This window comes from Lynx canadensis, chromosome E3, assembly GCF_007474595.2.
Source record: "Lynx canadensis isolate LIC74 chromosome E3, mLynCan4.pri.v2, whole genome shotgun sequence".
In the NCBI taxonomy this organism is placed as follows: Eukaryota; Metazoa; Chordata; class Mammalia; order Carnivora; family Felidae; genus Lynx; species Lynx canadensis.
The window spans coordinates 35,929,092-35,950,337 of NC_044318.1; the positions used below are offsets into that span (position 1 = coordinate 35,929,092).

Consider the following 21,246-nt stretch of genomic DNA (forward strand, 5'->3'; position numbering starts at 1 on the left):
GGGCTCCAGAACAAAAAGGTGTTGAGTTCATGACCTAGCAGGACTAAGAGATTTGATTAAGTGTTGGGTGTCATAAGGAGGGGCCCAGAAGGAGAGAATTCCAGGGAAGACAAACAAACAGATGTGTCTGAAAATGAACCGAAGTGAAGTGTGGCATACGAGGGTAGGGAAGGGCCCGCCTCTCTGTCACACTTAAAATCGTTCTCCTCTGAGTGACTCGGGGTAATGACTTTGAACCCTAATGGAAGAAATACCCTGGTACAGTCTCTTATTGGATTTCCATTTTTAGAGTCAAATCAATAGATAGAATTTTAAATGTGGTGAGAGGACATCACAGTTACTTCACGGTGTTCTCTTTTCCTCAAAACAGCTTTATCAAGTTGTAGTTCACATACCATATAGTTTGCCTCTTTAATGTATTCAGTTCAGTCGTTTCTAACCGCACAGTGCAGGGGTCCCCAGGACCACCCTCACTTGGGACACACACTGCTGGCTCAGGAGCCCCCAGGACCGCCGTCAGGCCAGGAGTTCGCTAGAGGCACTCATAGTACCCGGAGTGGCCGGTGCACTCCCAGTTAAAGTTAATGACAGCAAAGGAGTATGGGTGAAGGACAGCCCGGGGAAGAGGCACACGGGGCAGGATCCAGGAGGCACTGGGCGCAAGCTTCCAGTTGTCCTCTCGCGGTGGAACCGTGCAGATAGCGCAGGGCCTGTTACTGCCAGCGGTGACGTGTGATGTGTGTGCAGAATTGTCATCCAGGGAAGCTTGATGGGCCTCGATGTCCAGAGTGTTTAATGGGCGTTGGCCACGCATATTCAGCTGACCGCCAGAGTCACTGGCCTCCAGAGGTCCACTGATGCCGGGTGGGCTCAGGGCCCGAAGGGATGTTGGCCTGTGGTTTTTCTTTCCTTTTGAATCATCGTCTGGCTTTGCTTGCTATCAGGGTAGAATTGGCCTCCGGATAAGCTGGGAAGTGTTTCCTCCTCTCCTGTTTTTTGGAAGACTTTGTGAAAAACTACTGTTGGTTCTTTGAGTATTTGGTCACGGTAGACCATCTACATCTGGGCTTTTCTTTGTTGGAAGTTTTAAAATTATTAGCCTCTGTACTTGTTACAGGTTTTATTGTCTTTCTTCTTGAGTCTGTTTCAGTTGCTTATGTCCTACTAGGAATCTGTTCATGTTGCTTGTTTTTCAGTTGGTTCACATAGAATGTTTCATAGTTTTAAAGCCTTAAAAATCTTATTTTCCCCTATAAGTCGGTAGTGATGTCCCCTCTTCAATTGCTCGTTTAGTGGTTTACACCTTTTCACTTGGTCTAGCTGATCTAGCTGAAGGTTTTTCAGTTTTGCTCATCTTTTCAGAAAACCAACTTTTGGTATTTTGCCTATTATTTTTCTATTCTCTATTTCATTTATTTCTGCTCTAATCTTCATTCTCTTCTTCTGCTTGCTTTAGGTTTACTTTGCTCTTCTTTTTTCCAAAATCTGAGGATGGAAGTTGAAGTTCTTGATTTGATATCTTTCTTCTTTTTAGTATATGTGTTGATGGCTCTGAAGTTAATACTCGGACTCAGTAGATTTTCTTGAAGAAGCAGACCTCCATTTGCCGTTTGCCCTTAGAACAGTTTCCCTCTGGAAATTTAAATTACTGTGTTTTATAATTTCCTCCAATTATGGTGTTTGAAGAGAGAGTGTGGACCTCCTCATGCCGCCATTTTGGATGTGCTCCCGAGTCCTGGTCCTCTGTAGATACCTACTGGTCTGTGTCTGGAGTAACTGATGTGGTGTCTGAGATGAATACGTGGCAGGCGGGGAGGGTGGGCAGGACAGTCCGTCAGCTGACAGTTGTTGGGAAAGTGATGGTCTGTTGGGTTCATCGTGCCATTCTCTGTGCTTTTCTGTGTAGTCAGAGTTCAGGTTTTTAAACGGAGTCTTGAAAGGCACTTTTAAAAAGTCGGCCCATGAGGGGTCACACATGCGCATCCCCGCAGGGACCCTGCAGATGGGTTCCATTAGCCCTGAAGCGAACGGGGCTTCAGGATGGAGGGTTCTGTGAAACAGAGTCGTACGTGTCGCAAGGAGGCCAGCGGCCACTCACGTCCGCTGGGTAGCACTTTGGAAATGCACAGCTAGTGGTCCCAGGTTGGCTGATGTTTCAGGAGAGGCTGGATGGTGGAATTTTGGTAGAAAACTAGTTGGCATCGAAGTCAGAATTACCCAGGAAGAAACACCCGTTGGATGGAACTCGCCTGTGAGCCCCCAGTTTTGCAGCCTGTTTATAGGCAGGTGATAATTGTGATTCAGTTACAAAGTAGTGCAGACGTTCTCAAGTGTGAGTGTGTGAAAATAAAGTCACAGCTGCTGGAGGTGGGGAAGTGGATGTGGAGAGGGGTGCAGAGACGGGGGAAGGTTAAGTGTCCTCGTTTAAAAAGCAGCAATCCAGGCGCCTGGGTGGCTCAGTCGGTTAAGTATCAGACTTCGGCTCAGGTCATGATCTAATGGTTCATGAGATTGAGTCCCGTGTCAGGCTCTGTGCTGGCAACATGAATCCTGCTTGGGATTGTCCCTCTTTTTCTGCCCCTCCCCGGCTCATGCCCATCCCCCCGCCCCAAATGAATTTTTAAAATGATAAATGGCAATCTAGGAGCTCATACCTGGAGCTGTGGTGTGAGAAGTGGGCCATTTGGGACCGTAAGGTGGCCAGTGGACAAACTGGAGTGGCTCCGAACGACAGGGAAGAAGAGGAAGGCTGATGAAGGGTCACTTGTGTCATGGTACGAGTAGGGAATCAGTGTGGCATCTGAAGGTCACAGTGGTAGAGCCTTGGTATGTAAAACGGTCAGAAGTGGCTGCCTGGAGGAGCGGGCCTCCGGAGGATCTCTGTGGCTTTTTCCCATGAAGCCGTAGGTTCTGTGTACTGTGTATACACTGTATACTGAGAAATGGAAACATTTTGGGTTGATTCCTGGTCTGGCTCCTGTAGCCAACGTCGTAACTGTAACGTTTGCTGTGATCAGAAGGGAGACAAGGAGACATTCATTTGCTAGGGTTTTTTTTTTTTTTTTAATTTTTTTTTTTAACGTTTTATTTATTTTTGAGACAGAGAGAGACAGAGCATGAACGGGGGAGGGGCAGAGAGAGAGGGAGACACAGAATCGGAAGCAGGCTCCAGGCTCTGAGCCATCAGCCCAGAGCCCGACGCGGGGCTCGAACTCGCGGACCGCGAGATCGTGACCTGGCTGAAGTCGGACGCTTAACCGACTGCGCCACCCAGGCGCCCCTGCTAGGGGTTTTTTAACTGTTCGTGAAAATTTTCAAACATACGCAAAAATAGAGAGACACTGGAATAATGAATCCCCAGGCGCCCATCACACAGCTTAATTGAATGAATGGCATGCTAATCTCTCATCTGTTTCCTCTGTGTGTTTTTTGCTAGAGCATGTTAGATCATGTCATTTCACTCATAAAGGCTTCAGTTGGCTCTAATAAAGGCGTCTCTTTTCACATAACCACACCTAACCACCAGCACAGCTGACAGAATCAACGACACTTCCTTAGCATCCCCGATAGGCACTCCGTGTCCACATTTCTCCAGTTGACCAAAAAAAAAAAAAAAAAAGAAAGAAAAAAGGTGATTTAATTGCAAATTCAGGCAGGGCCACTGCGTTTGGTTATCAGAGTCCTTTTTGGTGCCATTTTGTAATCTTTGGCTTGTTTTCTCTTCCCAGGCCATGAGTGCAGCCGTGTGCTTTATGATTGATGGTAGGTACCCACCTGTATCTGACTTGAGCCTGAGTAGATAAGCCTTTTCTCTTTACAATTTGCCGTGTCCTCTTCCTAAACAATAACCATGCCGTCACAGAGGCCCTTGTGAGCATGGCTCACCTCTGCGATCTCTGCCGTGGTGATGAGCTCTCATTCATATATTTAACATCCTAGCCTCCCTGCTTCCTAACAGCTGGCCCTGGGCACCTTTCTGTGCCTCCCTGCCTGTGAAATGTCACAAGAGGACCTTTTGCAAAGGGGGCTTTGGGGATTCAATGAGGTAATGTTGGCAAAGCACCAGACGGCACCTGGCCTGTGAGAGCCACGTCGTGTTTATTTGACCTTCTTAGGCCTACTTGGGGTAGGCCACCCATTTACAGCCAGCCCCACAGGGTGTGCTTAAATCGATACTCACAGTGAGACAAGTCTTTGACTCTTTCTCTCCTTAAGTATAACTGATTTTGACTGTTCTTTTTCTCTTGTTTGGGGGGGGGGGGATCCAGTCATTTAATTGTTTGATTTTCCAGATCAGAAACATATTCATTGGAATACTATAATTAAGACAGTTAGATGAATATTGACCTTTTCAACGCAAAGAATTATAACACTATTTTCTAAATTACTCGTTAGCCTCTGTACAGCCCACGTTGGATTTTTGCCGAAGACTGGACAGCATTGTTGGGCCCCAGCTCACAGTGCTGGCATCTGACATTTGTGAGCAGTTTAACATCAACAAAAGAATGTCTGGGTTTGTACTTTGCTTCGTGTTTACTTTCTAGCACTTAACTGGTTTGGGAAGAATAAGGGTAGTTTTTATATAAGAATATGGATGGTATTATCAACGGTGTTTTTTCTGAATCCAGAGAAAAAATGTGTGGTTCACTCCTGTCTGAAAAGCTTCCTGGAGAACTGTTCCTGAGTTTTCCTCCTCCACGATGGGGGGTGGGGCTGAGTCTTCTGTGGACACGTTCCCTCAACTTTCCCCTGACTGTGGCGTAAACTACGGGGTTTGGTGTGTTGGCTGTGCCTGTGGGCTGGACCTCGTGAGGACCCCTCACATCCCCCTTGACCAGCCCAGTTGTGAAATTCACACTGGCAGTGGTAACCAGCAGGGTTCTGCCTCTTGGGGACAGAAAGCACTTTGCCTCTTGTGCAGAAATGTGTGGGGTGAAGGTAGGTGTGATGTGGGCCCTTAGGGCGCTGGGCCTGAGTCTCGTGCCTTGCAGGGCCCTCGCTCGAGTATCGGGAGACTCACGTTAAACTCTCGTTGGTTCTGAGAACACTGGAGAGTCCTTGAACCTCCTCCTCCTCTCTTAGTGTAAGGTCAGATTGCTGGAAAGATGAAGTGAGCACAGGGGAAGTACTTTGAGAAATAAAAGCCCTCTTCATATGGGTGTCCGTATTTTGAGAAGTTACTAACATGTGAATTTACGTATAACCTGTGTTTACGGTGATCTCCTGCTGGGTGTGGTCTTACGTAAGCACCAGCCTGTGGAGAGGTCCCAGGCAGGGTGCAGGTGGAGGTGTGCGTGGGCTGCGTGTCTGTGTGTGGATTGTTCCCGGCCGCAGCTTACTGGGCGTGAGAAAAGATAAAGCCGAGAAGTGAGCGCACCTGCCCGCTCCGTCTTTCAGTGCTGCTTCGTCGTCTAAGGTTTTCACCACGAAACTGCCAGATGGTCTTTTCTGAAGGAAGCAGGAGTCAGATCTGTTTGGTACCGTGCGAGGACGAACCGTTGAGTGGGGCGAGGGAAAGTGAAGCTCCCTGCTTCCCCAAGACCCGGGGACACTGCTGGGCACGTCTGCCTGTGCTTCCCACGTGCCGTATGTCCAGTAACTCGGCGACAGACGTGGGAGGTGGTCCTGCCGTCAGGCACCTTCTGTCCCACCGCCCTCGGGGTTGTACGGAAATCACACCCATTTTTCCCTTTTTTAACTTTGGTTTTGCTGGGTTTTATAATATACAATTGGAGATTTATATGTAGTCCATTTTACTAGTCATTTCCATTAGATTTCTGTCTTGAGTGTCATATCTGAGGCTTTCCACCCCAGTATTGTAAAAACATGCCATTTGTGGGGGGCACCTGGGTGGCTCAGTTGGTTAAGAGTCCAACTTTTGATTTCAGCTCAAGTCACGATCTTATGGTTGATGAATTTGAGCCCCACATGGGGGCTGTATGCTGACAGTGTGGAGCCTGCTTGGGATTCTCTCTCTCTCTCTCTCTCTCTCTCTCTCTCTCTCTCTCTCTCTCTCTTCCTCCCTTCCTTCCTCCCTCTCCCTCCCTCCCTCTCCCTCCCTCCCCCTCTCCCTCTCTCTCTGCCCTCTCTTGCTCTCTCTTAAAACATAAACTAAAAAAACCCAAAAAACTGCCACTTTTATCTCCAGAACTTTCATGGTTTTATCTTCTGTGTTTCAATCTTTAATTCACCTGGAATTTTTAAGGGCTGAAGGAAGGAAGATTTTTTTCCCCAAATTGATACAGTTTCAAGAAAGGACAGGGCCTTGGATATTATCTATTTATCTATTTTCATTAGAAACAGTTTTCTCTCTGATATTTTATTAGGAAAATTTCCAGATACAGGAAGGTGGAAAAATGACTCCGTGAACACACAGCCCCCCACGTAGATTCCACGGTTAACACTTTGCCGTGTATGGTTTGGCACAGCTCCGTCTGTCACGGAGGACGGTTTCTGACAGTTACCAGAACCACTGTGTAGCCTCAGCAGTCCCTGAAAGGTGGGGCGCCTGGAAGACTTGACGGTAAAGCATACAATTTAAGGGTGTGCTGAAGCACAGGGACTCAGAGGCGTATTGTTTTTGACTTTGAAAGTTGATTTTGGGGCACCTGGGTGGCTCAGTTGGCTAAGCGTCCGACTTCGGCTCAGGTCGTGATCTCTTGACTCCCGGGTTCCTAAGTTTGAGCCCTGCATTGGGCTCTCTGCTGTCAGCGCAGAACCCGCTTCAGATTCTCTGTCTCCCTCTCTCTTCGCCTCCCCTGCTTGTGCTCTCCCTCTCTCTCTCTCAAAAATAAGCGTAAAAAAAAAAAATTTTTTTTTAAGTTGACCTTAAGGATGCATCTGAGATTTTATATGTAAGCGGCTCTCACTTGCCAAACCATAAGTATCAGCTGACTAGAGGGAAATGCTTTTGAGTACAAAAGATACTGTGCTTTTCTCCTGGAAATCCTCCTGACCCAGATCAAACCGTTTTACATGCCAGTCCCAGGACCTGGGAGACACGTCCCAGAGAAATGGGAGGGAGGCCTGAGGGAGGCAAGAGACCCCCACGTCGGCCCCTCCAGACAGTTGCTGAGAGGTGGGGGGCTGCTGCGCTCGGCAGGACGGGTCAGCGCCAGGGCCTCCGTGCCCGCCTGTTGTCTCAGCCCCACCCCCACTGGACAGCACCCGTAGGGCCAGCTCAGGGCGTAATATTTAATGTCGAATCCCTACACGTAAGCTACGGCTTTTAATGTTCCTTGTGAAATTGAGGTCACCCCTTTACAGAATGGCATGAAGTGGGTTTGTTTGGTCTTTGGTTTCTATTGTATGATGCCTCAACTTTTTTCTACTCAAGGACTTAGAGTTCAATTATTTTAAACCTTTTCTTTTTTTGAGAGTAATTTATGTCCTTATTTTTATTTTATTTATTTATTTTTTAACATTTATTTATTATTGAGAGACAGAGACAGAGCGTGAGCAGGGGAGGGGCAGAGGGAGAGGAAGACGCAGAATCTGAAGCAGGCTCCAGGCTCTGAGCTGTCAGCACAGAGCCCGACGCGGGTCTCGAACTCACGGACTGTGAGATCATGACCTGAGCTGAAGTCGGACGCTCAACTGACTGAGCCACCCAGGCGCCCCGTGTCCTTATTTTTAAATTCAAAAGTGTAAATATTGTATCTTTTTAGACTTGTACATACACGTACGTAAACAGTGGTGTATATATAGTGTTCTTCACTGATGGGTTTTTTAAAAATGTTTGTTTATTTATTTTGAGAGAGAGAATCCCAAGCAGGCTCCATGCTGTCGGCTCAGAGCCCAAAGGGGGGCTCGATCCCACAAACCACGAGATCATGACCTGAGCCGAAACCAAGAGTTGGACGCTCAACTGACTGAGCCACCCAGATGCCCCTTTACTGATGGGTTTTTAAAAATAGATCATGCTGTAAATCTGTAGCTTTTAAAAACTACGTGGCATGAACATCATTTTAAACCAACAAATACGGATCTGCCTATTCTGCTCCGTGGCTTCACGGTACTTACTTGGATAGTTTGTTTGCATTCTGTCTGTGTAGTCGCTTTTCCAGTCGACGGGCAGTCTGCCTCTGGCTGTTAGCATTAACATGGTTCTGCATTAAACAGTCTGGTGCAGACATCTACCCATCCTCTTAGGACCTGTCCCTGGAGTGGAGGTCTGGGGCACAGGGAATGCATAGTGACAGTGTGAGTCCCCTCCCACAGGGGCTACAGCCCTAGTTCTCCGTGTCATGTCTTGATGCCTGATAGGTGACGCCGAGGTTGGTGGTTCTGTCTCTTCCACAAATTGCCAGTCTGGGTCCATTGGCTCTTCCCACTGAAGTGCTTCGTATCCTTTCTTCTACGTCAGTGCTCTTAACGTAATACCCTTCGGTCATATCATATGTGTTTTTCTAACTTTGGTTTTACTGTTTGTTATAATATGTTTGGGGTTTATACGTAGTCATTTTTATTAGTCGTTCCCTCTAGGTTTCTGTTTTCACGGTCATGCTTGTGATTTTCCACCCCAGTAGCCTAAGAATGTGCCATTTTTATCTCAGGGACTTTTGTGGTTTTATCTTCTGTGTATCCATCTAATTCACCTGGAATTTTTTAGAAATATAGTTTATTATGAAATTGGCTAACATACAGCGTGTACAGTGTGCTCTTGGTTTTGGGAGTAGATTCCCGTGGTTCATCGCTTCCCATACAGCACCCAGTGCTCATCCCAGCAGGTGCCCTCCTCAGTGCCCATCACCCATTCCCCCCTCCCTGCTGTCTACCCTCAGTTTGTTTTCTGTATTTAAGAGTCTTTGATGGTTTGCCTTCTTCCCTCTCTGTTTATAACTATTTTTCCCCATTCCCATCCCCCATGGTCTTCTGTTAAGTTTCTCAGGATCCACGTGTGAGTGAAAACATACAGTATCTTTCTCTGATGGACTTAATTTCACTCAGCATAATACCTTCCAGTTCCATCCACGTTGCTACAAATGGCAGGATTTCATGCTTTCTCATTGCCAAGTAGTATTCCACTGTATATATAAACATGCATAATGTATATAAACCACATCTTATTCATCTATTCATCAGTCAAGGGACATTTACATTTAGGCTCTTTCCATAATTTGGCTATTGTTGAAAGTGCTGCTGTAAACATTGGGGTACATGTGGCCCTGTGCATCAGCACTCCTGTGTCCCTTGGGTAAATTCCCAGTAGCGCTATTGCTGGGTCATAGGGTAGATCTATTTTTATTTTTTTGAGGAACCTCCACACTATTCTCCAGAGTGGCTGCACCAGTTTGCATTCCCACCAGCAGTGCAAGAGGGTCCCCGTTTCTCCACATCCTCGCCAGCATCTATAGTCTCCTGATTTGTTCATTTTAGCCACTCTGACTGGCGTGAGGTGGTATCTCAGTGTGGTTTTGATTTGTATTTCCCTGATGAGGAGTGACGTTGAGCATCTTTTCATGTGCCTGTTGGCCATCCGGATGTCTTCTTTTTTTTTTTTTTTTTTAAAGTTTTTATTTATTTTTGGGACAGAGAGAGACAGAGCATGAACGGGGGAGGGGCAGAGAGAGAGGGAGACACAGAATCGGAAACAGGCTCCAGGCTCTGAGCCATCAGCCCAGAGCCCGACGCGGGGCTCGAACTCACGGACCGCGAGATCGTGACCTGGCTGAAGTCGGACGCTTAACCGACTGCGCCACCCAGGCGCCCCCCGGATGTCTTCTTTAGAGAAGTGTCTATTCATGTTTTCTGCCCATTTCTTCACTGGATTATTTGTTTTTCGGGTATGGAGTTTGGTGGGCTCTTGATAGATTTTGGATACTAGCCCTTTGTTCCAAATGTCATTTGCAAATATCTTTTCCCGTTCCGTTAGTTGCCTTTTAGTTTTGTTGATTGTTCCCTTTGCATTGCAGAAGCTTTTTATCTTGATGAAGTCCCAGTAGTTCATTTTTGCTTTTAATTCCCTTGCCTTTGGAGATGTGTCAAGCAAAAAATTGCTGCGGCTGAGGTCAGAGAGGTTGTCGCCTGTTTTCTCCTCTAGGGTTTTGATGGTTTTCTGTCTCACATTTAGGTCTTTCATCCATTTCACCTGGAATTTTTAAGGACTAGAGGCAGCGCTCTAACTTAAGAAGTTTTCCCCCAAATTGAGACTTTGTTGAGTCTGAGATGTTCGTTTCTATTTTGCATATGTCTCTTCACTGGCTAGTTGTGATACTGAATTTGAAAAGGTGTGAGGAGGGCGAAGTACAGAGGTATTAGGAAAGGAGACCCTTGGGCCACCTGGATGGTGCAGTCAGGTAAGCTTCCAACTCTTGATCTCAGGGTCGTGATTTCAAGCCCCACGGTGGGCTCTGCACTGAGCGCAAAGCCTACTTTAAAAAGGCTGCCCTCATAGCTGTGGGCAATTTTTATAATCCTTTTCATCAGTCTTTTTGAATGAATTTGTGGGGGGGAACTCAACCCAGTTGCTCCGGAGGTGAGGACGTTAGGCTTTCTACAAGAAGTGAGGAGTGCAACCGTGGACTGAGCGTTGGTAACGATGAGACCCAGGATGGGATGCCAGGCAGGAAGAAGGCGAGGGCGGTGGGTTGGCCTGGCGGGCGTGCAGAGGTGGTGCCAGGGGAGCGCGGGCAGGGAAGCCTTCCTTCCAAGGCGTGGTTCACGGGCATAGTCCAAGGGCTCAGCTGTGCCTCCCTTCCTAATCCCCCTGGACACGCAGAGGAGCAATAGCTGTAACATGTAACTCCCACATGAAGACCAGTTTTCCTTCTTACAATATCCATATCGGTCAATTCGGAATGTTCCCTTTTTGTTTGGTTTGTTAAGTGTGGAATGGCCATCCTCACTTAGAAACCGTGCGTCTGGCAAACCTTAGTTGCCTGGAACGAGGCCCAGAACAGGTCAAGCCACCAGATGGTCTTGGGGCCCCAGCCAGCCGTTGACGTCCCCAGGGAAACGCTGCAAGTGGTCAAACACCTGCTGGACATCTGCTGACCTCCTCCCTTGGTTCAGAGCCTGCAGTGACCTTCCCTGGCACGCCTCTGAGGTTTGGCTAGGTGTTCACGTACCTGGTCCTTAAACGCCTCCTAAAACTGACGCCGTTCACTCATGGGAAACGTCCCTGTGACCCTGCCAATCACAGCTACTTGGGTTTTCTACCAGTAGTAGAAGAAAGGGGCCGAGGGCAGACAGAAAACAGAAAATCTTTTTTTTTTTTTAATTTTCTTTTTTTTCAACGTTTATTTATTTTTGGGACAGAGAGAGACAGAGCATGAACGGGGGAGGGGCAGAGAGAGAGGGAGACACAGAATCGGAAACAGGCTCCAGGCTCTGAGCCATCAGCCCAGAGCCCGACGCGGGGCTCGAACTCACGGACAGCGAGATCGTGACCTGGCTGAAGTCGGACACTTAACCGACTGCGCCACCCAGGCGCCCCCAGAAAATCTTTTTAAATTTTTTTTTTTCAACGTTTATTTATTTTTGGGACAGAGAGAGACAGAGCATGAACGGGGGAGGGGCAGAGAGAGAGGGAGACACAGAATCAGAAACAGGCTCCAGGCTCCGAGCCATCAGCCCAGAGCCCGACGCGGGGCTCGAACTCCCGGACCGCGAGATCGTGACCTGGCTGAAGTCGGACGCTTAACCGACTGCGCCACCCAGGCGCCCCCAGAAAATCTTTTTAAAAACAATTGGCGGACACTCAGCGTAGAATATAACCACTTAAGACAGGCCCCACCTTCCCGTGTTCTTTGAGGCTGTCATTACTGTGCTCCCGTCTTGTCAGCCTAACCTCCTAACAAACCGTCAGCAAGAATTCTGTAGTATTTCCCCGGGTTCAGTGTGTTTTACATTGATGTCATTAACCGTATGCAGCGTGTTCTTTTTTAAGGCGGCAAGAAATTTGTGTTTCTGTGTTTAGGGGGAAACGTGCTTTGGGTGTTTAAGGGGCGTCCGTGTTAGCTCTTGGGAAAAGATACCAGCTGACCGTGGCTGCTCCTTCCAAACCAGCTCACCGTTGGTCACATGGTGCTTTGGATGTAGCTAAGAAGCCTGTAGGGTGGACATTGTCCTGTTTTCACTGTGAGTGGGCCTCTCCTTCTTCAGCGGTGCAAGTTAATAGTGAAAGGGCAAGTAGCAGTTTTTCTGTTTCTCTGTGTTCTCCTCGTGGAAGGCGGTGGAAAGAGGCCACATTGGCCCCTGTCTTAACCACTGATCAACATTTGCTAATGTAAATCTCCATGAGGGGTACCAAAGAAATAATTTAGATCTTCTAAGAAGGCATTTTACACATTCTGAATGAGGGTAAGAGGGAGGCCACAGAGAGGGTTTTGGGGTTAGAAGACCGGAACTGCAGGCCCGATCAGGGTTGGGTGGAAGTTTGTCTACTCAGACAACTAAATTCACAGCTCTGGCCAAGCATCTTAAATGTTTCATCTTTCCAGTTTTTCTTGGGGTTATACTTGCTGTTCTTAGTTTTAGGGGCCTACTGAAAACATATTCTGGTTTTGTAAGAATTCTCTTTTCATTTTCCTGGAAACTAAGCCATCCACATTCTTTCTTTGCCTAGATGTAAAGTATTACAGTAGTAACCCACTTTTCCGGAGGTCGGATTTCCGGCACCCTCAGCCCACCAGAACATGGCTGCTAACCCTGAAGTAAGCAGAGAAGGCTTCTGAGCCCCCTCCAGTGGCAGGGCTGCTCAGGCTGTCCCCAGACCCCCGAGTGTCACTTAAGTAAGGGTGCAGTGAGAGGGAGGGCGGGAGGCCCCGGGAGCTGTGGCCTGGCCATCGGAGTGGTTCCCCGAGGGGTCCGGCCTCTGACCCGGGAGGCGGCGGAGTAGCATTGTCCAGCCATTCCAAATAATAAGATGTATTCCAATGAAAATATTCATCACTGTTCAGCAGAAGCGCCTCAAACGCCTCAGAATGGTCTCCATTTAGGGTGATGAGAGCTTTGTGACTCAGACTAGCCAACTGCAGTTCTGTGGCGGATTAAACACAGGGGGCACGGCACGTTCATCCCCCAGGATGGAGATAAATGAGCTGTCACTCTCCTAAAACGGGTCAGCAAACAACTTCTGCACAGGGCCAAATAATACATATTTCAGATTCTTTCGGCTGTATATGTTGCAGAAAGTGGCCATAGACAATACCCGAACATACGGGGATGGCCACGTTGCAATAAAACTTGATTTAAAAAAAAAAAAGGCCACATTTGGTCCCAGGGCCACTAATCTGTTTGCTGACCCCTCTGCTGGAAGACAGATGGCCTGTATTGAGTTTGCATTTATTTCCAAAAATTCAAAATGCAGCAAATAATCAAGCGATTGCCATTTCCAAAGCACTGTTATTGCAAAGTGGTTATAGTACTGGTTTTTCAAAAGCTAAGCTTCAGCTTTCTGGAAAATTCCATCCTATTGAATACCTCATGGATCTCAAATAAGTTACTAGGGAATGAAGAGCCTGTTACGTCTTCACTGAGATTCTTGATTTGAAGGCCCAGACGTCGAAAATATAAGGCCTTACGTAGCTACATGGATTTAAGGTTTTAACAATGTGGTTGTATTGTTTGGAGAATTATTCTTTGAGAATGTTACCATTTTGATGACATGTTTTCACAGGTCTGAGAAAGAGCCCCAGTTTAAGTTTATCTACTTCAACCATATGAATTTAGCAGAGAAAAGTACAATTCACATGAGGAAAACCCCTAGTGTGTCACTCACATCCGTGCATCCGGATTTGATGAAGATTCTGGGTGACATCAACAGTGACTTTACCAGGTAATTCGAACAACTTCTCGAATTCGGACTTCTCAGATTAGGTGTCCCCCCCCCCCTTTTTTTTTTTTTTTTAATTTTTTTTTTTTTTAACGTTTATTTTTGAGACAGAGACAGAGCATGAACGGGGGAGGGTCAGAGAGAGAGGGAGACACAGAATCTGAAGCAGGCTCCAGGCTCTGAGCTGTCAGCACAGAGCCCGGCGCGGAGCTCGAACTCACGGACCGTGAGATCATGACCTGAGTCGAAGTCAGACGCTTAACCGACTGAGCCACCCAGGTGCCCCGAGGTGTCCTCTTTCTAACGGGAGAAGAGGCGCTGAAGGAATCCTCATCGAAGCCGAGCGGCCCAGAGTCACTGCAGAGGGCCCCACTTGCGAACAGAGTAGAGGAGGCCCCCGGGTCACTGGCCACTTGCACGGGACTCCCCAGACTTTTCAGATGGCTAGTTTCTGGTTTCTTTTGTTTTTCTTCAAAGGTTTTTGCTTTAGTTTTTTAATGTTTGAGAGAGAGAATCAGCCGAGAGCACAGAGACTGATGCGGGGCTCGGTCTCACAAACCATACCGTGAGATCATGACCTGATCCAAAATCAAGAGTCGACGCTCCGTGAACTAAGCCACCCAGGCACCCCTAGTTTCCGGTTTCTCATGTGAGAGTGTGTGTCGCTCACGCTGCAGCTAAACAGCTAACACACTGTTGCCTGTTGGAACCCTTGTCTTGCAGAGTGGATGAAGACGAGGAGATCATCGTAAAAGCAATGAGCGACTACTGGGTGGTCGGGAAGAAGTCTGACCAGCGGGAGCTGTATGTTATCCTGAATCAAAAAAATGCAAACCTGATCGAAGTAAATGGTAAATAGAAGCCGGGCGTGGTGCAGAACTTCGCTGCTGTCTGTCCTTTCACTGTGGTCGGAAACCCGCTAGAGAGGAGACACGGCTGTTGATGTCAAAGGAAACCGTCCTTTGGTCCATCCTGTGTTCTCCAGAAGCACAGTTCCTTGAAAAAGTTCCTTGAAAAAGTTTTCACGTTTCCTGTGGAAAATGTCCCTGTGTTTCGGAAACTTGGCACCGGCCAAAGGAAATGATTTTCTGTAATGCTAAAAGAAAAAAAAATCCTGTGGCTTCATACAGTGTGTATACAGATGTCCACTCTGATCCCCGGTGACGAAGACCCACCCCGTGGCAGGGCGGGCCGGTTCACTGGCAGCTTCCAGGCCCCCGTGCGCGCATTGTTCCAGCACCGGCCTTGGCTGATCCTCACAGCTCTTTGCGCTGGCGGAGGGGGGACCGTGTCCCCTTCACGGCCTCTGCTCCCTTGCTGCACCGCATACGGCCTGGAGCAAGGAGTGGGACGTTTGGGAGAGCGCCGCATGGACCACAGTGAGGTTTGAGGTTTCGTTCTCCGCACGTGTCTGCTGGGACACGGTTCGTCTCTCCCATCGGTGCCTCTAGTGAGACTCGTGCGCGTTAGAAACCGCAGGAAACGCGGCCCCGGGTGCAGTGGGAATTGAGTGGCGTCACGATGGCGCCGCCTCCGCGGAGCACTTGAACTACGGCCCGGGTGGCAGCTAGGGTTTCTGGGGCATGGCACCCAACATTTTAGACTTGGGCTGCAGCCCCCAGCCTGTGGGTGTCTCAGGCGCTTGCGGGGCTGGGCGTGCACTTCCCGGGCCCGGAGGAGTGGCCTGTGGCTGTGACACGACACTGAGGTCCCAGGGACAGTAGGCTTTTTTTCCCCATTGTCTTGACTCGTGAACGTTTCTTGCCCAGGCCTGAGACAGAAGGTCTGCAAATGCGGCCATTTGCTGGCAGCTGTATTCCAGAAGAGTTTAAGGGACCAGTCTGTGTCATAGAACCTTTCCAGTGAAAACCTCTGTTTCTCACTCCCTGTTTCTGTCTTTTGCAGAAGAGGTGAAGAAACTTTGTGCGACGCAGTTCAATAACATATTCTTCCTGGATTGACGGATAACGGCTCGCCGGGACATCTTTTAAAAAAACAACTCAGCAGGCATTCTGTTTACCACTGCAGGTTCTCGGTCATATTATTGACTGAATTAATGACAATAGTAAAGCAATACTTGCTTTGAAGAATCAAATTTCTACTCAGTCTGATGATCCCCTGGGGTTTTTAGATTTTACATATTTATGTGGAAATAATTAAAGGTAGTCGGCTACATCTCCCATCATTCCATTCTTTTGACATTATGTGAATATTTTACTGGGAAATAAGACTAATAAATTGTTAAGGTTTTTAAAATTCTGGTTTTGCTTGGAGTCTCGCGCCTGTTGTTTGTAGACCGCTCCGCCCAGTGGGCGCTGGCTGTGGCTCATCCTTGGGGATTTTCTAGAGCTGCGAGAGCTCCCAGAATTCGCCCCTCTCCCCCCCACCCCCCCTCACGGTCACTAGACCTGCAGGGGCGAACTCTGAGGCATTTGCCCAAAGTAATTGCTAGACCTTGGTTTTTCTCTTGAGAACTGATGTGATTTTTAGACCACGTATAATAGAACTTCACGAAAGTGCCCCAGCCATGGTCTAAACATAAAGCGTTCTGCACGTGTCCTGTAGAACCCTGAGGGGTCACAACTGCCTGTGTCTTCACAGCTGAGATGTAGTCTGGCTGGATTTAATTTAAAAAAAATTTTTTTAATGTTTGTTTATCTTAGCGACAGAGCACCAGCTGGGGAGGGGCAGAGAGAGAGGGAAGACACAGAATCCGAAGCAGGCTCCAGGCTCCAAGCTGTCAGCACAGAGCCCGACGTGGGGCTCGAACTCACGAACTGTGAGATCATGACTGAGCTGAAGTCGGAAGCTTAACCAACTGAGCCAGCCAGGTGCCCCCAGAGATCCTATTTCTTGCCCTGCACTATGCCAAGCTCTGAGCCAAGGGTTTTTTAATTAATTTTTAAAATACTCGCTCCAGGCTCTGAGCTGTCAGGCAGAGAGCCTGATGCAGGGCTTGAACTCATGAACCGTGAGGTCATGACCTGAACCAAAGTCGGACGCTTAACTGACTAAACCACCCAGGCACCCCTGGGTTTTACCTAAGTTAACCTACTGTTGGTAGTCTCGACATCCCAGTTTGGGCGGAAGCTAGCCAGGCACGGTCTGGGAAAACGTACCACCCCAGCTCCAGGCGGGGCTCCTCACTGTTGGCCCTCAGGCAGCCCGCATGAGCCCGCTGTCAGGGCGGAGGACGGATGGCTTCTCGTCCACCTGGAGTACTCTTGTCGCTCTCGTGTCTTACGTAATGTACGGTTTCGGTTATGAAATCACGAATCACTCTTATCCCATGAGCTACTTGAGGTTGTGTTTTATTAGTTTCCAGCGACAGGCTTCCTGTGTTGAGTGTTCGTTGCTGACTTAGTAATTGCAGCATAATTACATCATCATCTGGAAATGCATCCTTCAAAGTTGTACTTTTGGCCATAAAACATAGTCCGTGTTTATCCTCTGTTGCATTCTTGTGTGTTCAAACTTTTTAGTTTGCTTGCTAAAAATATCTATATCCCCCCTAAATAACTGTCTTTTTGATCTGTTTCTTCTCTGTAATCCTTTAGCTTTTTGCAAGGCTAGTATGTAAGATGCTGAGGAATCCTGCGTCTTTTTGTTGTTGGTCCTTTTATCATTATTTCTAGTTTTATCCCTATTCAGATGTTTCCTTTAAATTCTGTTCTTAATATTGCTCACGATTCCAGTCATTTTGATTAGATTTTCCTGGTCCATCTTTTTCCATCTCTATTTTTATCCTTTGTTGTTTGTTCATTTTGAGAGAGAACAGGGGAGGGGCAGAGAGGGAGAGACAGAATCCCAAGCAGGCTCCGCACTGTCAACATGGAGCCCCATGCATGGCTCGAACCCATGAACCGTGAGCCAAGATGGAGTTGGGATGCTTAACCAAGGACCCAGGTGCTCCAAGAGGGTTTTCTTATAAAGAATAACATTGAAATGAGTTTCTATTTTGGTTTTTTGTTTTTGTTTAAATGTTTATTTATAAGAGAGCTTGAGCAGGGGAGGGGCAGAGAGAGACAGAATCCGAAGCAGGCCTGATGTGGGGCTTGAACTCATGAGCTGTGGGATCATGACCTGAGCCGAAGTCAAATGCTTACTCAACTGAGCCACCCAAGTGCCCCGAGATGAGTTTCTATTTTGAACCCAGCTAATGATATGGGGGCTTGGGGATTGGGAAGGGAACCTGCTCGCTCTGGGGAGGTATATTGGCACTGTCCCACCATCTCTGGCGATTTCGGTTCCCAGCCTCTTTGTTGTTTTCCCATTTCCCCAGCTTCATGTTGAACGATTGTTTCCTTCCCTCTGCTAGTTTGGAAGCCGTAGAGTGTATTTTTATGCTTCGGGTGGTCACTCTTATATTTAACACAAATCATTAGTATAACAGTGTCTGAGACATAAAGTTTCACTTAGTGCTGAGCACACCTGTTCGTCAGCTTTTCTGTCTTGGTGTTTCGTCCCTGCGGTGTCTGCAGTGCTGGGGAAGGCACGGGGCCGGAGAAGAGGCCGCACGTGAGGACAGGTAGGACTTGCACGTGGGTCACTTACAGGGGCAAAGCGGGGGGCGGGGGGGGTGGTCCGGGCTTGGCAGGGGGCCTGAAGAAATGTTTAAATTTGTACACTACCACCTGTCTTCCGATGTTTTATCAGATTCTAAATTTCATCACTGATACCGTACTTGGATTAAAAAAAAATACATTGAACGCATGCTCATTTAATACCCATGTGTGTATTTTCATTCAGCTCTGTTTTCAGGCATGTCCGTGATTTAACTGTGTAAGAAACCTGAATTGCAGTGGGCCCAGGCAGTTATTTCAAAAACACTAAAACGAGGTACAACACAATTTTATTAGGAAACGTGTTACAGAGCTTTGGTTCTAAGCTTTTACATCTCGTTCTTGGGGTTCGTTTACAAACCCAGTAACTGTTACTTTCTCTTCTTCTTGCTTGTGACGGGCTTGCTGGATTGGGACACCACGGTGTCCTCTTTAGGGGGGCTCGATGTGAAACTGGAGGACGGGGCGTCGACCGGCTCCTTGATCACAGTGATGTCCACCTCAGAGTCTTGTTTTTTGGTCTCTTCCTCTCTCAAGCTATTCAGCCTAGGGCAAGAAGCAAACCCAGGAAGGTAGCCTTATTTACTTTTTATTTTGCAATCTCAAAACCTGTTTTATGCTATATTTGGTGTAAAGTAGGCCACACCTAGATTTCAACAGTTTTTGCAAGCAAAACTGTAAACTCTCATCACTTTGCCTGAAATAGAAAGTGATGCCATACCCAGACAGTCCGGAATGACATTTTCACACAGCCGAACAGACTTCTGAACCCCTTTCCTCTGTAGCAACTTAGCCGCTAGTACGTGGCCTTTAAAAATCTCGGGGTCTTTGCCCTGAAGTATAGTTTAATGCTTTCTTTACCAACAGGCTCAAGGCATGCTTTGCAAAGAGCAGGCTTCAGCACCCTGGACAGACATGACTGTACGGTTCTCGACCGTGGTTCTAGAAAGGTAGCCAAACAACAGGTAGGGGTTGCTTACCACGTGCCAGGCACTGTTCTTGACACTTTACAGCATCGGCTCACTAAATCCTTACCACAGCCCTATGGGGGTTCGTGTCCACTTACAGATGGGGAAACTGAGGCATGGTGACGGGCCCTGCCCGGGGCCACCTACGTGTCAAGGGGTAGGGTTGGGATCTGAACCCGGCAGCCTAGCCCCGTGGGCCTCTGCGCTCCGTGGGAGCCTTGGGGCCCAGGCATCCTCACCCCCCAAGTGAGCCAATGGCCGCAAGCAGGACCCTTCCCTGCCGTCCCATGTTCTCGGTGCCAGGGGAAGAGCTGCCTCCCTCGGGAAGCCACACACGTGTAAAGACGGGAAGGCAAGGCAAGGGAGGCTCCTGCAGGAGGGGGGCTGAAGGGCTCTGGTAGGTCACCTGGCTTCCAGCTCTTCGTTTTCCAGCCTCCGCCGATGGGCCGTGGCCGCGTCCTGTAGCCGGTCTTTGCTGACTTTCTCCTTGAGGGCTTCTACACGTTTGTGTGCGTGGAAAAGCATGTTCACAAAAAAGATATACATACTCGTGATCCAGACGGTGAGTTTTTCCTTTTGTTCGTCCTTAGATTTCTCTTTTCTCTCTGGAAGAAAGTTTAACTGAAATCAGCATGAAGGGCACCTGGGTGGCTCAGGCGGTTAAGCGGCCCACTCTTGGTTTGCGCTCAGGTTGTGGTCTCACGGTTGTGGGATCGAGCTCCGAGTCAGGCTCTGCACTGAGCGGAGTCCGCTTGGGACTCTCTCTCTCTCCCTCTGCCCTTCCCCAACTCGTGCTCACTTTCTCAAAAAAACAAAAAACAAAAACAAAAAAACTCAAAAAGCAAAAATAGAAAAAATCAGCACGGATACAATTCCAGGTCTTCCACTTCCTACAAGGGCTAAGTGTCCTCATGGCCCGGACGATGGGGTGATGCTGTGCTCCCCACAACCTTGGGAGGGAACCATAAAATTTTTACTGACAACCTGAAACAAGGCGGGGGGCAGTAGACCAGAGCTTTGATCATCGACATTTTGAGTCTCCTGGTATTTTTCTGTAAATGGTATAAGTATTTTGGTTTTCTAAAATTAAAACTATGGAAAAAAAAAATTTTTAATTAAAACTATGGAAAATTTGCATTTTCCATGTTTCACAGGGAAAAAAAACCCTCTGTTTTTGCATCCATTGTCTTTAAAGGCAATTTTCACTGAGAAAATAAAGGATTTTTAACTCCGAATTGAATAAGAACGTGGGTAAAATGACTGACTTCATAGGAGTTGCTTCCCATCCAGTGGGACCAACAGATGTCTACTTTGGAATGTGTTTCATAGTTGATTCTGGAAAGATCAGGCTTTGGGTAGTTTTACAATATCAGGAAACTCCGGGATCTCTCAAGACAGCAAGTATTTTAGACTGTGTCTATAGCTTGGGTTTCTGTGCTGTGTGAGGGCGGGCAGGGGTGAGGCAGGTGGGGACAGGTATGACGGAAAGGTAGGGCCTGTCAGCAATTCACCCTCCTGTCCCAAGAGCCACGTGGAGGGCACGGAGTGGGACGCTGACAGGAAGAGACTTTATACCACAGCCAGGTCTTACAAAGACCAAGGGAAGCCTTCATCTGCGCTTCCCGAGTTCCTAGGTTCTCGAACATCCGCGTAACCCGCGGCGTGCCAAGGCGTGGGGGAGTGCTGGGCGTGGAGGTAACTGATGAAGAGCGACTCACTGTGATTGTTGAGCCGGGTCCAGACTCTGGGCACCACGTCAAGGGGCTTGCACGGCCTCTGGCTTCAGCAGCAGAGCACAGCAGTTCAGAGCACGGACAAGACCAGACCAGTCAGAGTCAGGCTCGGCTCTGCCCCTTACTAGTTGTGCCCAAGCTCCCTCATCTGCAATAACGGAACCGTGGGGTACCCTCCTCACAGACGCGTTGGGACAAGTAAGCGC

The 21,246-nt window shown here is 48.1% G+C and overlaps 2 protein-coding genes across 4 annotated transcripts in view; one reads left to right on the top strand and one right to left on the bottom strand.

Annotated features, from left to right (window-relative positions):
* The window catches only part of CCZ1 (CCZ1 homolog, vacuolar protein trafficking and biogenesis associated), a 34,838-nt gene extending 18,805 nt beyond the window's left edge, over nt 1-16,033 (top strand). For both annotated transcript variants that reach the window (XM_030300602.1, XM_030300603.1), the window contains exons 11-15: nt 3,729-3,762; nt 4,396-4,513; nt 13,622-13,780; nt 14,501-14,628; nt 15,683-16,033. In XM_030300602.1, the coding sequence (XP_030156462.1) occupies nt 3,729-3,762; nt 4,396-4,513; nt 13,622-13,780; nt 14,501-14,628; nt 15,683-15,738 (495 nt within the window). In that variant the 3' untranslated portion in view covers nt 15,739-16,033. The remainder of the gene's footprint in view (nt 1-3,728; nt 3,763-4,395; nt 4,514-13,621; nt 13,781-14,500; nt 14,629-15,682) is intronic.
* Nucleotides 16,034-18,612: 2,579 nt separating this feature from the next.
* Nucleotides 18,613-21,246, bottom strand: part of LOC115503749 (radial spoke head 10 homolog B-like) — a 63,436-nt gene continuing 60,802 nt past the window's right edge. For both annotated transcript variants that reach the window (XM_030300103.1, XM_030300101.1), the window contains 2 exons: nt 19,714-19,912; nt 18,613-18,885 (listed from right to left, as the gene is read on the bottom strand). In XM_030300103.1, the coding sequence (XP_030155963.1) occupies nt 18,711-18,885; nt 19,714-19,912 (374 nt within the window). In that variant the 3' untranslated portion in view covers nt 18,613-18,710. The remainder of the gene's footprint in view (nt 18,886-19,713; nt 19,913-21,246) is intronic.